Source organism: Mya arenaria, chromosome 15 (genome assembly GCF_026914265.1).
Source record: "Mya arenaria isolate MELC-2E11 chromosome 15, ASM2691426v1".
In the NCBI taxonomy this organism is placed as follows: Eukaryota; Metazoa; Mollusca; class Bivalvia; order Myida; family Myidae; genus Mya; species Mya arenaria.
This window is the reverse complement of record NC_069136.1, coordinates 23,723,868-23,737,217: the sequence shown is the minus strand read 5'-3', so window position 1 is coordinate 23,737,217 and position 13,350 is coordinate 23,723,868. Positions and strand designations below refer to the sequence as shown.

Here is a 13,350-nt window from a genome sequence, read left to right as displayed (position 1 = left end):
AGGCATGTTCGGGCAGGGTGTAAGACTATTGATCACGCCTGTGATAGCTCTGACTTCGGTTAAAATAAAGAACAAACAATGATAAACAACAGCAACATCGTCTATATATTTTAAGAAATGTTTTATCTTATTAACACAATCATACTCAGAAAATACTGCCAATAGTATTTGTTTATAATGGTGTCACTGGACAACATCATATTCACAATTTTGTCAATATAACGTTTGTGGTACTAATTTGTTATCGATTCGAATACCTTAATGAACGCACCGATTCGCAAATTATTTAAGCAGAGTTCTTACCACTCAATTGTCTTAAATCATATAAAGATTGGGTTTCAGATATTTGGGAATTTAAAATATTCTATTTTTATTTATGATCCACAACTAATTTAACATGAGTTCTTATTTTATAGTGTTCTAAAATGCTATCAAAATGGGCTTTAAGAATATCGAAGCTTTGAAATATTTATATTTTTATTAATTTCTGATTATGCATGTAATAGACTCTTCTGTCTTGAAATCTTGTTTTAGAATATGTTCATATACGACTTTCAAGTTATATCACAGTAAGAAGCGACATATCGGAGTTAGGATGTGCAGCAAACTGCCTGAGTTTATCCAGGAATAACCAGTGCATGTCCTCCAGTTACAACAAAAGCTCCCATAACTGCTACCTGAGTATGGACGAACAAGGATTGGCCGAACATGTCAATGATCAAGCTTCTAAAATTATGTTGTTCTTAAACGGAAAGTAATGAGAGGCTAAGGTACAAAATAGAAGCATTCGCTTCTTTCAAACAAACAAAAAGCGTGTTCAATGAGCAAAAGACAAATCATTTTGTCTATTAATGAACTTGAATTGTTAGTGTCAATCAAAGTACGTTCACATTGCGCATTCGGCATAATGACAGGGTTCTGTTACACCGCTCAATCTTGAACAATCATACTCGACAAATATATTCCTGAAGGTAAGAAATGTTGTCGGATTTTAAATGTAGTGGATACAAACAACGCAATCATTCGTAAACAAATTAAATAGTCTTATTAAAAAAAACGCTGCATAGGAAACGTCATGATTTCTATAATGTCCAGACAAAGATGAAACTAAAAAATTATAATATTCATTATATATGTACGCTATTCTTTTGGCGTATTTAACACTATTTTAGAGCAAACATATCGTCTTCAGTTTCTATGTTAGTTTTATATTTCATTTATGTTCCCAATTGTACACTTAGAATATGTAACACCGACACAAAGAAAGGAATTAATACATATATTTTATATATTAAAATAGATGTGTTTTAAATTTCTATTCAAAGTTTCCCTATTTTTGCTGAAAAGGGACATCATTTTCATTATATTAAATAAAATGAAGCTGTGTAGGAAAAATGAAAGGCCAATTTAACACGTTCAATAAATATTTCGGGCAAAGCCGTTGAACCTTATTTAATGCAATCGTTTTCATTCATTATGCAGCCATGTCGGCCGTCAGAGAGCCTGAGCCGTCAGTATGATGTCCGAAATGTGCCCTTAATGTGAATAGCATCTGTGTTTGAACGACTGTGTCTTATAATAAAGAATATACTACGGAGGTTTACGCAGAAATATTTATGTTTGGTTAGCAAGTATTTATTTCCAAAAGTAATACATAAATCATGAACATTGAAACTGAAAAAAATAAAAAAAATAATATATAGTGCCTTCAAATGTAATAAAGAACAATGTTACACTAGTATTTGTTGTACAATGTATTTCTGATACTCTCTACTGTTCTTACTGAATTGACTATGGTAAAAACAAACCTGTTTACAAAGATAAAGATGTTGTTTGTCTAAAGTCAAAATAATGTGGACTTTTGCTTTAAACCCACAGGCACCACATGATGATTTCCATGTGGGTGGAAAAGCCCTGCAAATGACAGCCAGCTACCGCATCAACCGTCCGACAAAGTGCGAAGTACTTCATCGATCCAACGCAAGGAAGGCTGCACAGCCAACGAATTGAACACTTGAACAACAAAGATGATGCCAGAATATGGACGCCGAAAGTATTTGACCAAAACAAGTTTATCAAAGTAGATTGCTTTGCGTTACTAAATTACCTAGACTGAGCTGTATAATCAACCGTACGAGTGTGGACCATCCTTTCTCCAAACCCACATATCTAGATCCAAATATTTGGCCATGGTGGAAATTCTTAGCTTGCACAATGGACAATGATAAAAAAGAATCCGTATGCAACTTCTACGTACAAAATAGTTTCAGCGGAAATATACAGTTTTTCTATAGTTTGTTTAGCTGAGGTGGGAGAAAAAGCATCTTCCATTCGCATTTCACACTGTTAAATGATAACAGGAATTACACAAATAACTGTTGAGGGAGCTCCTCTCCATATTCGTCCGGTGCTTTCGTCACTCATCTTAACATGGGCTATGGTTTTTCTTGGACAACCGAACTAGCATATCCACCTCGACCAGGATCTACAGAGACAAATGAAGGAGGATTCGCATCCCTCGAAGGAATCTCATATAAGTGTTTGTAGGTTTGACAGTGACAGGACGGGGAAACGACAGTCTGGAGTCTGGAAGAGGAGTCAGTCTAGGTCTACGCTGTTGGATGATGTAGCGGACAGAAGACAAATAAAAAGAATCAGAATCTTCTGACGGACCTGCTGCTTCAACTGTTCTAGAAGGCTCTAGTTTCCTCCTAGGAACAGGAGAAAGGACAGGCTCTCCAAGAGGGATGGTAAGGACAGACAGAAGAAGACTCAGTGAATGGTTGTAATTTGGACCTATCTGTGTTTTCCTTTAAATCCTCTGTCCCTACGCCTGGTGGAATATTAATATTTATTTTATAATATTTTTTAAAGTTGAATAGATTCTAATCAATTTTCCAGTAACCTTTCGTAGGTAGTAAAGATGCACACTTGCTCCCAAATGAAATTTAAAACAATTAATACAAATATTTTGATATACCAAAAATGATGAATAAATGTCGACAACAAAGGTTCTTATAAAGGAAACCGAGTTTAATTTTAAGGAAATGTGCAGAAAACATGGTATATCTACCTTATGAGACTAAAGTAGATCACAGTAAATATTTTAGCATTCACCAATCATTTAATATATTTGCGTTTTCAGCTATAACATATACGGTTACAATCAGTAATTAATATTTTCCATAAATGCGTTATTTAGTATTTTAAGTACTTAAAGGTGTATCACTCAAAAATAATGTTTGTTATACATGTGTATGTATTGATTTTGAATAAGAGTGTCACTTTAATCCCAAACAAAAACAATAAACATTTAAGGAATCCTATCCACAAATAAGCTAGCTATCTGATAGCTCGTATACCTTTTAAATGTTAAATGTGGATGCTTGGTAACGGCATACAATTTTGGTACCATTAGAAAGGTATGTGCTCGCTGATAAATCAAATGACCGTTTACAAAACGCCATTGTGTACTAAAGTTTTATAGCTGTTAACTGCTTAAAAGCAACATATATCGTTGACATAAAAACAAACACCAAACGTAAAGAAATGGTTCACCAGTTCTGTTTCACGAACATGATAGGTGTTCTTCCTGTGTTGGACGTATATGATTTCCTATGCATTTTTCTCACAGACGTACCAGGTCCCATAGTCACAAAGATAGTCAAACCACCCATCATAGCCGATCACCCAGATACCCAGGCAGTTGTACCCAGAATACCCGAGGGGTTGTACCCAAGGGGCCACTGCCCAAGCAGTGAAGCCCAATCTTCCCCCGTCTCCCATTTAAACACGCTTTCTTGAAGCACGTCATTAGCCCCAAGCCAATAGTAGTGTGATCCGTACACGGACTCCAGAAGACCTTTCAGGAAGCCATTCTCGCCCAGGGTAGTAATGACGGCTAGTGTCGCGCCCATCTGTATACAACTATCCCGAGCCGTGTACCAATCCACTGCTGCCTGATTTGAGACATAGTAACAGGAAGTTTCGTACGCGTGCCAGCCCTCGCCACACGCAGCAACGCCCTGTAACAATGATTTTGTGTATTTGACCTGCATACGTTAACTCTTGGGTTTAGCCAGTGGTTTGAGAAAAGGTGAACGATTTAGAGAAATAATGGTACTCTCTAACAAACAAAGAATGAACAAAGTCATATTATGTATACCCTGAAACATAATCCAGAACTGGAAATGTATAAATATTGGTAATTCAATATTCTAACCTTGCTTATTCTAATACTTTTATACATGTTATAAATAGAAAATAGAAACAGATAATAGGGGAAAACCATTGTTTACTTTAATGAATCTATGTCACCTAACAATGAAAGACCATTCAACAATGATATAATCATTTACAACATATGCATGTCACCCAGCAATCTAACTCTTTACGGGCTGACGTCCATGGATAGTCTCGGGACATCGTTAATTAAAATTCCCCTCTCAACTCTAACAAAACGAGGAATGATTCCTATAGGTTAATTCCAAAATTGGTAAATTAATTCAGATTTTATTTAAGAAGTCCAGTTAATGGGACCTGTTCCCAGATTTTAAAGGCAAGAACTCTATTTTGACCTGTGAATTTGTTTATATTAACGAATGAAGAGAACAATAACTCGGTGAAAAGGACCAATCGGAACACCTCGGCCATTTTAAGTCTTAAACAACCTTGGATGTAGGCCGGTGCAATAGTAAAAGAAGTCTGTACAATTACTACTACTACTACTACTACTACTACTACTACTACTACTACTACTACTACTACTACTACTACTACTACTACTACTACTACTACTACTACTTCTACTACTACTTATACTACTACTACTACTACTACTACTACTACTACTACTACCACAACTACTACTACTACTACTACTACTACTACTACTACTACTACTACTACTACTACTACTACTACTACTACTACTACTACTACTACTACTACTACTACTACTACTACTACTACTACTACTACTACTACCATTACTACTACTACTACCACTACAACTACTACTGCTTCTGCTACTACAACTACTACTACTACTACTACTACTACTAACAGTAATAGTAAGAATAATAATAATAATAATAATAATAATAATAATAATAATAATAATAATAATAATAATAATGATAATAATAATAAATAGTAGCGTTTGAACGTGATAAAGTGTTTTATCGCATAACTCATTAAGAATTATAAGAGTTTAGACCTTAGGCTTAACTACTCAAAATAAAATTTCTATGCGATCTACTTGCAGCGTAGTAAAATGTAAAGACAGTGTAAACCGTCCATATATATCCGAGGTTGTTTTCGATTGAAAATGGCCGAGTGTATGCACCCACTAGATTCAACTTAATTTACTTTTTTATTCGAACACCGGAGAAAAGAATGTTACAAAATACGCTCAAAATGCACCATTTCGGACTAAAAACACCCAAAACACCTTGCCAACAATTTAAACCCATTTTAATTTCGGTTCTGAGGGAGGGTTCTGTCAAAAGATTGTGGCCCTAAGTAAAGCCCTCTTTAACACCAATTCCGAGGCAGATCGAATACAATTATTAAAGTGAAATATGAAGTGGCTTATGTTTCTTAAAACATTCAGTATTTGACGCTGCAACGCTTATTCCAATACTGTTCCAATTCACGTTCATGTAGCGTACATCTTTATCGGAACGCTTGTATCACCTTTAACATTCTAGTATACAGTAATGGGCCAGTTTTCATTTTAATTGGAACAACCGTTTGAAGAATTTGATTAAACAAGTCATATTTTGTTTGAAACGCATTTTAAAGTTTGAAGTAAATATGTCCGGTCTGACATTATTGAATAAATTCGGTTAAAATCCAGACATTATAAAAAGACATACCTGGATAACATAAATGTTCCATTGTCCGTCCACGAGCCATTCCTCCGCCCCCTCTCCACTACGTGACATCAATTCACAGGCACGTGTTTCACCATGGTAGCGAGCAGCATGGCAACGTTCCCCCTTCTCCTCTTCGTGACGCGAGCACAACGTGCTGCAGCGGACTACCGAGCGTGCGGACGTCTTCCCTAAGCTGGTCCCGGTGATAGCGGAACTTCCCGTGTACTTGCTGTAGTCTTGGACTGAAATGTCTCCTCTGACGTTCGCCAGTAGCTGGAGCAGTGAGTGGCACACCAGCATCAGGCAGAGCTTCATGACGACGTGGTGCCACGAACTCCGCATCCAAATGTTCACGTGTCACCTGTCACTTCAAACTTTGCAACGGGTCACCATTAACTGAGCAAGCGGTGGTTGTAACTAAAGTTGACGAGGTGATGATTTAGACCATTTTTGAAGTTATGACCACCTTAGAAAGGAATTGGCGTGAGTTTAATTCCCACACATCTAATATTTACATTCTTCAATACAGTCGTATTAAAGCAGATTGGAAGTCTTTGAAATGTTAAGGCTGCACTCTCACAGATTTACCGTTCTGACAATTGTTTTTATATGTTTTGCCTTGGAATGAGCATTTGTTTGCGTAAATGTCTGAAAACCAGCGATAAAAGACTGCTGACAAAAGATCAGATCGAAGATTTTCATATTTCCGTTCGAAAATGAGTGTTTTATGGCTAAAAGCTTTACTAAAGGTTTAAGAAAAATGCCTAAAACATCAATTTTTAAACTTAAATTAAAAAAATGCGATTTTTTAATCCTAACCAAATATTTTTGTAAGCAGTTTTACACTTTTGGTAGCATTTGAAAGACGTTTGATAGCTGAAAACTAATGTGTTAAATGCATGACATAAACAAGGCCAAACGCAGAGTTATTGCGCACTTTAACGAACTGATTCTGGTTGGTAATATGCATTTGCAACATGCCAACTTTAGGAGTACAGTAAATTTTCTATATGCTACCACCCCGTTGTAACTGTGATGCTGTGTGTCAACATGTTAGGGTAATTTGAGTACCCTTCATCATTGGAAAGAGTGCCAAGCCAAGCAGATTTCGTGACATTAAAGACGAGACTATGTCTGTCACCTGGAAATATAACAAGAAAGCCTGGATAGATAGTGTGCTATTTTCAGAGTTGACTACCAAATTTGATCGTAAGATGAGAAAAGCAGGCAGGAACGTTGTGCTTCTGTTAGACAACGCAACATCCCATCCCAGTGATCTGAATCTTACACATGTGAAATAAGTGTTTCTGCCAGCTAATACAACCTCCAAGCTTCAGCCTTTAGACCAAGGAATAATCCAGAACATGAGCCAGTTCTACAGAAAAAAGCTTCTGAGATCTGTTGTATCAAAGATTGGTCACGATGCAGTGAATGTTAACACTGTGTCAAAGTGCATCACAGTGCTTGATGCCATTCAGTGGGTTTCAACTGCTGTTAAGGAAGTTCAAGCAGAAACGGTGAATAAATGCTTCATGAAGGCTGGAGTAACTGTGTTCGGTGAGACTGATATTGATGATGAAGATGATGACATTCCAATTGCGGAGTTAGTAGAGCACAATCAAAAATTGTGTCTGACAGTGTCATGAATGCCGAGGAGTATTTGGACGTTGATGTTGATATACCGGTTCAAGATGACATTGATGAAAACTGGGAAATGAACCTTGTACATTCCAGAAAGGATAAGTGTTCTGGTGATGATGCAAGCAATGGTGATGTTGATGATGATGACAATGATGATGACTCTGAGGCTACTGAGCCATTGTTGATAAACACTCACCAGGATGCACTCAAGTGGCTGTTTCAATTAAAAATGTATTGCATGAGCAAGAACTTGAGTGATCTCTCTTAGGATTTAGTTGGAGTTGAGGATGAACTTGAAAAACAGTCTGTCAAAGCCAAATCTTATAGTAAACAGACCACACTGGCTAGTTATTTTAGATAAAACGTCCATGGACACATTGTTCTGTATATATAACTGATACACACATACAATGTACTTGTATTTCAAGAGCTTTATGAACATTTAAACAGTGTTGTTTTAATACATGTCATTATTTGAACAATTAATGATGTAATGAATAGATGACATAACTGTTTATTTTCTCTGCTTGATTAGCATTTCCTTTAACCCAATATTAGCAAAACCGAGTAATGCATGTACACGTAAATAGTAAGAATCCAAGGAATTCCACCCCTTGACTGTTCACAAAATTAATCGGCACAAACTCAGTAATAAGACCACCCTGCTATTAAGACCATTTTCTCAAAATCCCACAAGTGGTCTGAATGGAGGGGTTTTACTGTACTTACTTACTTACTTTACTTACTTACTTACTTTCTTACTTACTTATTAACTTACTTACTTACTTACTTACTTACTTAATTACTTATTTACTATCTTACTTACTTACTTACTTACTTACTTACTTACTTACTTACTTACTTACTTACTTACTTACTTACTTACTTACTTACTTACTTACTTACTTACTTACTTACTTACTTACTTACTTACTTACTTACTTACTTACTTACTTACTTACTTACTTACTTACTTACTTACTTACTTACTTACTTACTTACTTACTTACTAACTAACTTACTTACTTACTTACTTACTTACTTACTTACTTACTTACTTACTTACTTACTTACTTACTTACTTACTTACTTACTTACTTAGTTACTTACTTACTTACTTACTTACTTACTTACTTACTTACTTACTTACTTACTTACTTACTTACACCAGGCTTAAATTATGTCCTCAATATGTATAATCGTGACGGATCCGTGGTCTAGTGGTAACACACTTGACTATCAGTCCAGGGGTGGCGGGTTCGATTCCGTTTCGAATCACTAAAACACTTATCGTCTTCCGGGAGGGACGTTAAATGGGGGTCCCGTGTGACAGTGCTATACACTGATGCACGTTAAAGAACCAGGGTGGCTCTAACCAGGGTTACAGTCTGTCGGTGCTCTATGTTCCAAAAGCCTTAACTGACTAACAATCTTAACGGGGCACTCGCCGCATGGGCAAGGCCCGGTTGCGAATATAAATAAGCTTACACACCACCACTATGTATAATTCCAAATCAGTCTTTATTCTCAAGGATATTTTAATAATGATAAACGAGTCTTCAACCAACGAATGGGATTAATTTCACAGCCCTTCCATACCAACTTACAAACCAAAACAAGTCATTCTTATTATTAACTTATGGTCAATATGAAGACGCTGGTCGGTAATAAATATGGATAAACCAAACAATCATAAACAGTACAACGCTAATGCACCAGTCAATTGTCACCCCCCCCCCCCCTCGCGGGTACTTTGACTTTCGGTCCAGCCAAGCCAGGGTAAGATCCCGATATGGGATATACGGGCAAAGGAAACCATATCGAGTTAGAGCGAACTTCGGGTCACCTTCTAACCCAGTAAATATATATGACGTCGACAAACTACTGATAAAATCCCCGCCGAATGCCCCCGCACCCAGGGACCATAGGTAAGGCCCATTCCCTGCTATTTTTACGCGAAGACAAAACCATCAAATTCACCCGGCACTGCGGGGCTACCTGGAAGGTAAAAACCTGGAAGTTGATGAATCGACTCGTTGATGTTCTATGCATTCAAAGGGGCTAGACAGCAGATAATACAATTGCAAGAAAACAAGAAAATTGTCAAACATTTGCATTAAATTGATATCATTGTGTACAACGCATTGAATCTTACATACTGATTTATCACATTTGAATCTGTACTAATCACGTGACTTTCACATACTTAATATGCACACTATAACCTGGGAAATCATTGTGCGCTTTTTTAAACGGGTTAACTCAGCTTTGCTTTTGTGTCCTTTGTCTTTGGCGTTTACCCTGTGCCATTAAATGGGGTTTATGTTTAAACTTTCGGCTACTAAGCTTGCTTCTGTAGCCTTTCATATAAATACTGTCTTGTTAAAATAATGTATTTGCCGATTTTGGGACCATCTGGTGTCTAGCCCCTTAAAAACGTTAACTCCTACCACGTTTTGCAAATATGTTATCGAAGTTATCGAATGCAAAGAAAAACAGACATAGTAAGCTACTAACATATAAACACGAAATACATATACAGCTAAACAATTCATAGGGATATTATAGGTAACGGGGTTAGTAGGTGACCCGATATGGGATATACGGGCAAAGGAAACCATATCGGGTTAGAGCGAACCTCGGGTCACCTACTAACCCAGTAACGTATATATCATGTCGACAACCCGTTACATGTTAAAATGTTTCATTTATTCATCGGAATATTCATCGGAACCGGAAAATAGACGCCATTTCGGTACGATATAAAATTGGTGACCCAATATGGAAAAATATTGGGTCACCGCATGACGAGTCCTGGACCAATGGCGTTGGGTCCTTAATGTTGGAGGCGTGCTATAATGGTATATGAAACATGTAGGTATTCTAACGTTCGTATACGCTTGACGCTCTATTACTCACGTCAGGTATTTCCAGTATGGAGCAGCCAGCCACAGGCTTACAGAGATAGACTACTTCAACTAAATATATATCAACCTTTAAGATGCATTCCCTCATGGGATATGTATGGTAGGTTTATTGATTTAAAAAAAAAAATTTTTTTATTATTGACGCATCATAGATCTGCAAGCAGTACATGAATCGAAATATGCTTGTCTGTTTTCCATCTAGTGCAATACAGTCGTATTTAATATACAATACAATACAATGCAATACGTTTATTTCGGCTTTAAACTGACAAAGTTTATAGTAATAAAAAATAACATATGAAAAGTGGTAAACAAAACTCAACAACGGGATAACTGTGATTTTTTTTATCTTAAATCTTAAATCGATGTTTAAAACTTGGGGGGGGGGAGACATTTGTTTAATATCGTGTTGGTCTAAATTGGATTCTATGATAAGATCATTTTCATATTTTAAAAATCGTGCATAAATATTTTCCAATCCCCACTATTATATGGTCTAGATATAGTTTTATCCATAGAGTTTTAAGTGATCCCATAAAATGTTCTATATCTGTCAATTTAAGACCTCCATATTTTTAGTTTTGACATATTATTTTCTTTTAATCTTATCCGGTTTATTGTCCCATGAAAACTGTTTTGTAATGTCGTCAATGGTGTGTTTACTTGGAGTATATAAATTTCGGAAGCGCAAAGGTTTGACTTCCGTAACTTTTACCATAAGTGTGAGCTTTCTGTGCTGCCATTGTTATAAGACAATATTGAATTCTTTGATTTTGTATTTGTTCTTTTGTATATTCAATTGTCTGTTATTTGTAAAAGATATTCCTCATGTAGTTGCGTTATCAGAAGTCCCCATAAATCTTTTAGTGTTACAACAGTGGGTATTTTATTTTTTTAATGATCCCACTCTGAGGATTATGGATTTATTAATGTTGATGTTTAGGCCTGAACAATCAGAGCACATTTCTTGTGCCTTTACAGGGGTTTCCAATTATTGTCTACTATCATTAGTAAAGAATGTTAAGTCGTCTGCAAAAATGTTTGTTTTGTAGTTTTACATTAATTATAATTCCTTCTATTTGGTAATATTGTATAATATAGTTAGAAAGAGGTTGTAAACAAATTTGAAACAATGCCGCATACAAATGGCCTTTAGAGGTTTCTGTTAATATTAAATCCACTTTGAATCTTATTGTAAAATAGCTTCGTCCAATTTAAAATATCTGATCCAAAATTAACATCATACACTGATTGTACCAAAAGGTTTCACTGAGTCCAATTATATTTGCTGATTTAAATGTGACTGAAATTTCATCTGTTTTTGTGAGACACAGACACATTTTTTTCACACCATGAATATATACAATTTACATTATAAATATTTTGGATTTTCATATATGTTGTTCGATTAAAATATCAATATATTGTTCAGTTCCATTACGACATAAAGATACATGAAGTTTTTTTAAAACATTTATAAATGCACTTATCCTGAAAAAACATCAACAAATACATATTTTTAACTGCTTTCTACAGAAGAAGATGATCTTAATAAACTTTAAGCTTCCGATCAAATTCTTAGATATTTAGAATTAAATGTATATGTTGTCATTTGTATATTTAATAAAATAAATATGTTTAAACCAGCAAAACTAGAACCCTCAAGCTTATTCATAATACATGTATCTGTTTTCGGTATAATCGTTACATTTTCTTTTTCTATAACTTTTCTCAACGACATGAATAAATACGGAATCACCAGGCATCCGAACATCACATTATTTAAAGATGCAATCTTTCTCCTAAATAAGATTGACCACTATAAACAATACAGTTTTAGTATTCCAAAAATGGTGAATAAATGCTTAAAACAATAAAGGAAACTGAGTTTATTTTAGAAGAAATGTGCAGAAAAAACGGTTTTCTACCTTATTGGACCATAGTAAATCGCAGTAAATCTTTTAGCATTAACCAATCATTTAATATATTTACGTTTTCAGCTATTAAATACACAGTTATAATATTGTTTAAAGTAATTTATTTTTTCCATAAATGCATTATTTAGTTAGTAGTTGAGGGTGTATCATTCACAATTTATGTTTGTTTTACATGTGTATGTATTGATTTTTAATAAGAGTGTCACTTTAACAATAGCTTTTTAACAATTAATCTGATTAAAGCATATAGAGAAACTAGCATACAAAAATGAAATTAATTTAACTCGTATCTCATAAAGGTACAACAATGTGAGTGTTCTTCAAGAACAAATATTTTTTGAAACCGGTTCGTTAGCCGAAAGCAAAAGTAAAATCATGCATAACTAAAAGAAATAGTTTATAATAAAAAAAAACATACGATCATAATTTCTATTTAATAGCACGTAACTCAACCGCTCTGACTGCCATTTCAAAATTTGATAAAGCATTATTTACTAGAAATGCCAAAGACATTTTTTAAGTGATTTAATGAAACTGAGAAATTAGTAAGGAAAAGATCTGTCAAATTTACGAACAGAATGTATCATCTTAAGATTGAATAAAGTATAGTCTTATTTAAATCGCTTCATTGTCGTCATATTATTTTTTTGCTGATTGAAAGCTAGAATGAGTCATGATGCTTTTCTTTTAGGAACTTAACATGTTGTCCGAAATATTGCTTAAAGTTTCTATTTTGTTTATGCCATGTTTTGTTTTTGCAGTGACATCACAGGAGGCAATAGAAACGGAATTGCTGAGAGCTTGTCCTTTCGGGATATGTCAAAGAGGTTCGACAAACAGTAATTCAGTAAATGTATGGACGAACGAAACGAATGAATTACAGGAAATTTATTGCAACTGTCAGTTCAGTAAGTTCAACTTTTAATTTGTTGTTAAATAATATTAATGCAATTGTATGTTATTAAT

General features: G+C 35.1%; 1 protein-coding gene across 1 annotated transcript; it reads right to left on the bottom strand.

Annotated features, from left to right (window-relative positions):
- Positions 1–3,686: 3,686 nt before the first annotated feature.
- On the bottom strand, positions 3,687–6,194 carry LOC128219216 (uncharacterized). Its single transcript, XM_052927030.1, has 2 exons — positions 5,880–6,194; positions 3,687–4,025 (listed from the first exon to the last, which is right to left on the bottom strand). The coding sequence occupies exons 1-2, from the start codon at positions 6,192–6,194 to the stop codon at positions 3,687–3,689; spliced, it is 654 nt and encodes a 217-aa protein (XP_052782990.1).
- Positions 6,195–13,350: the final 7,156 nt, after the last annotated feature.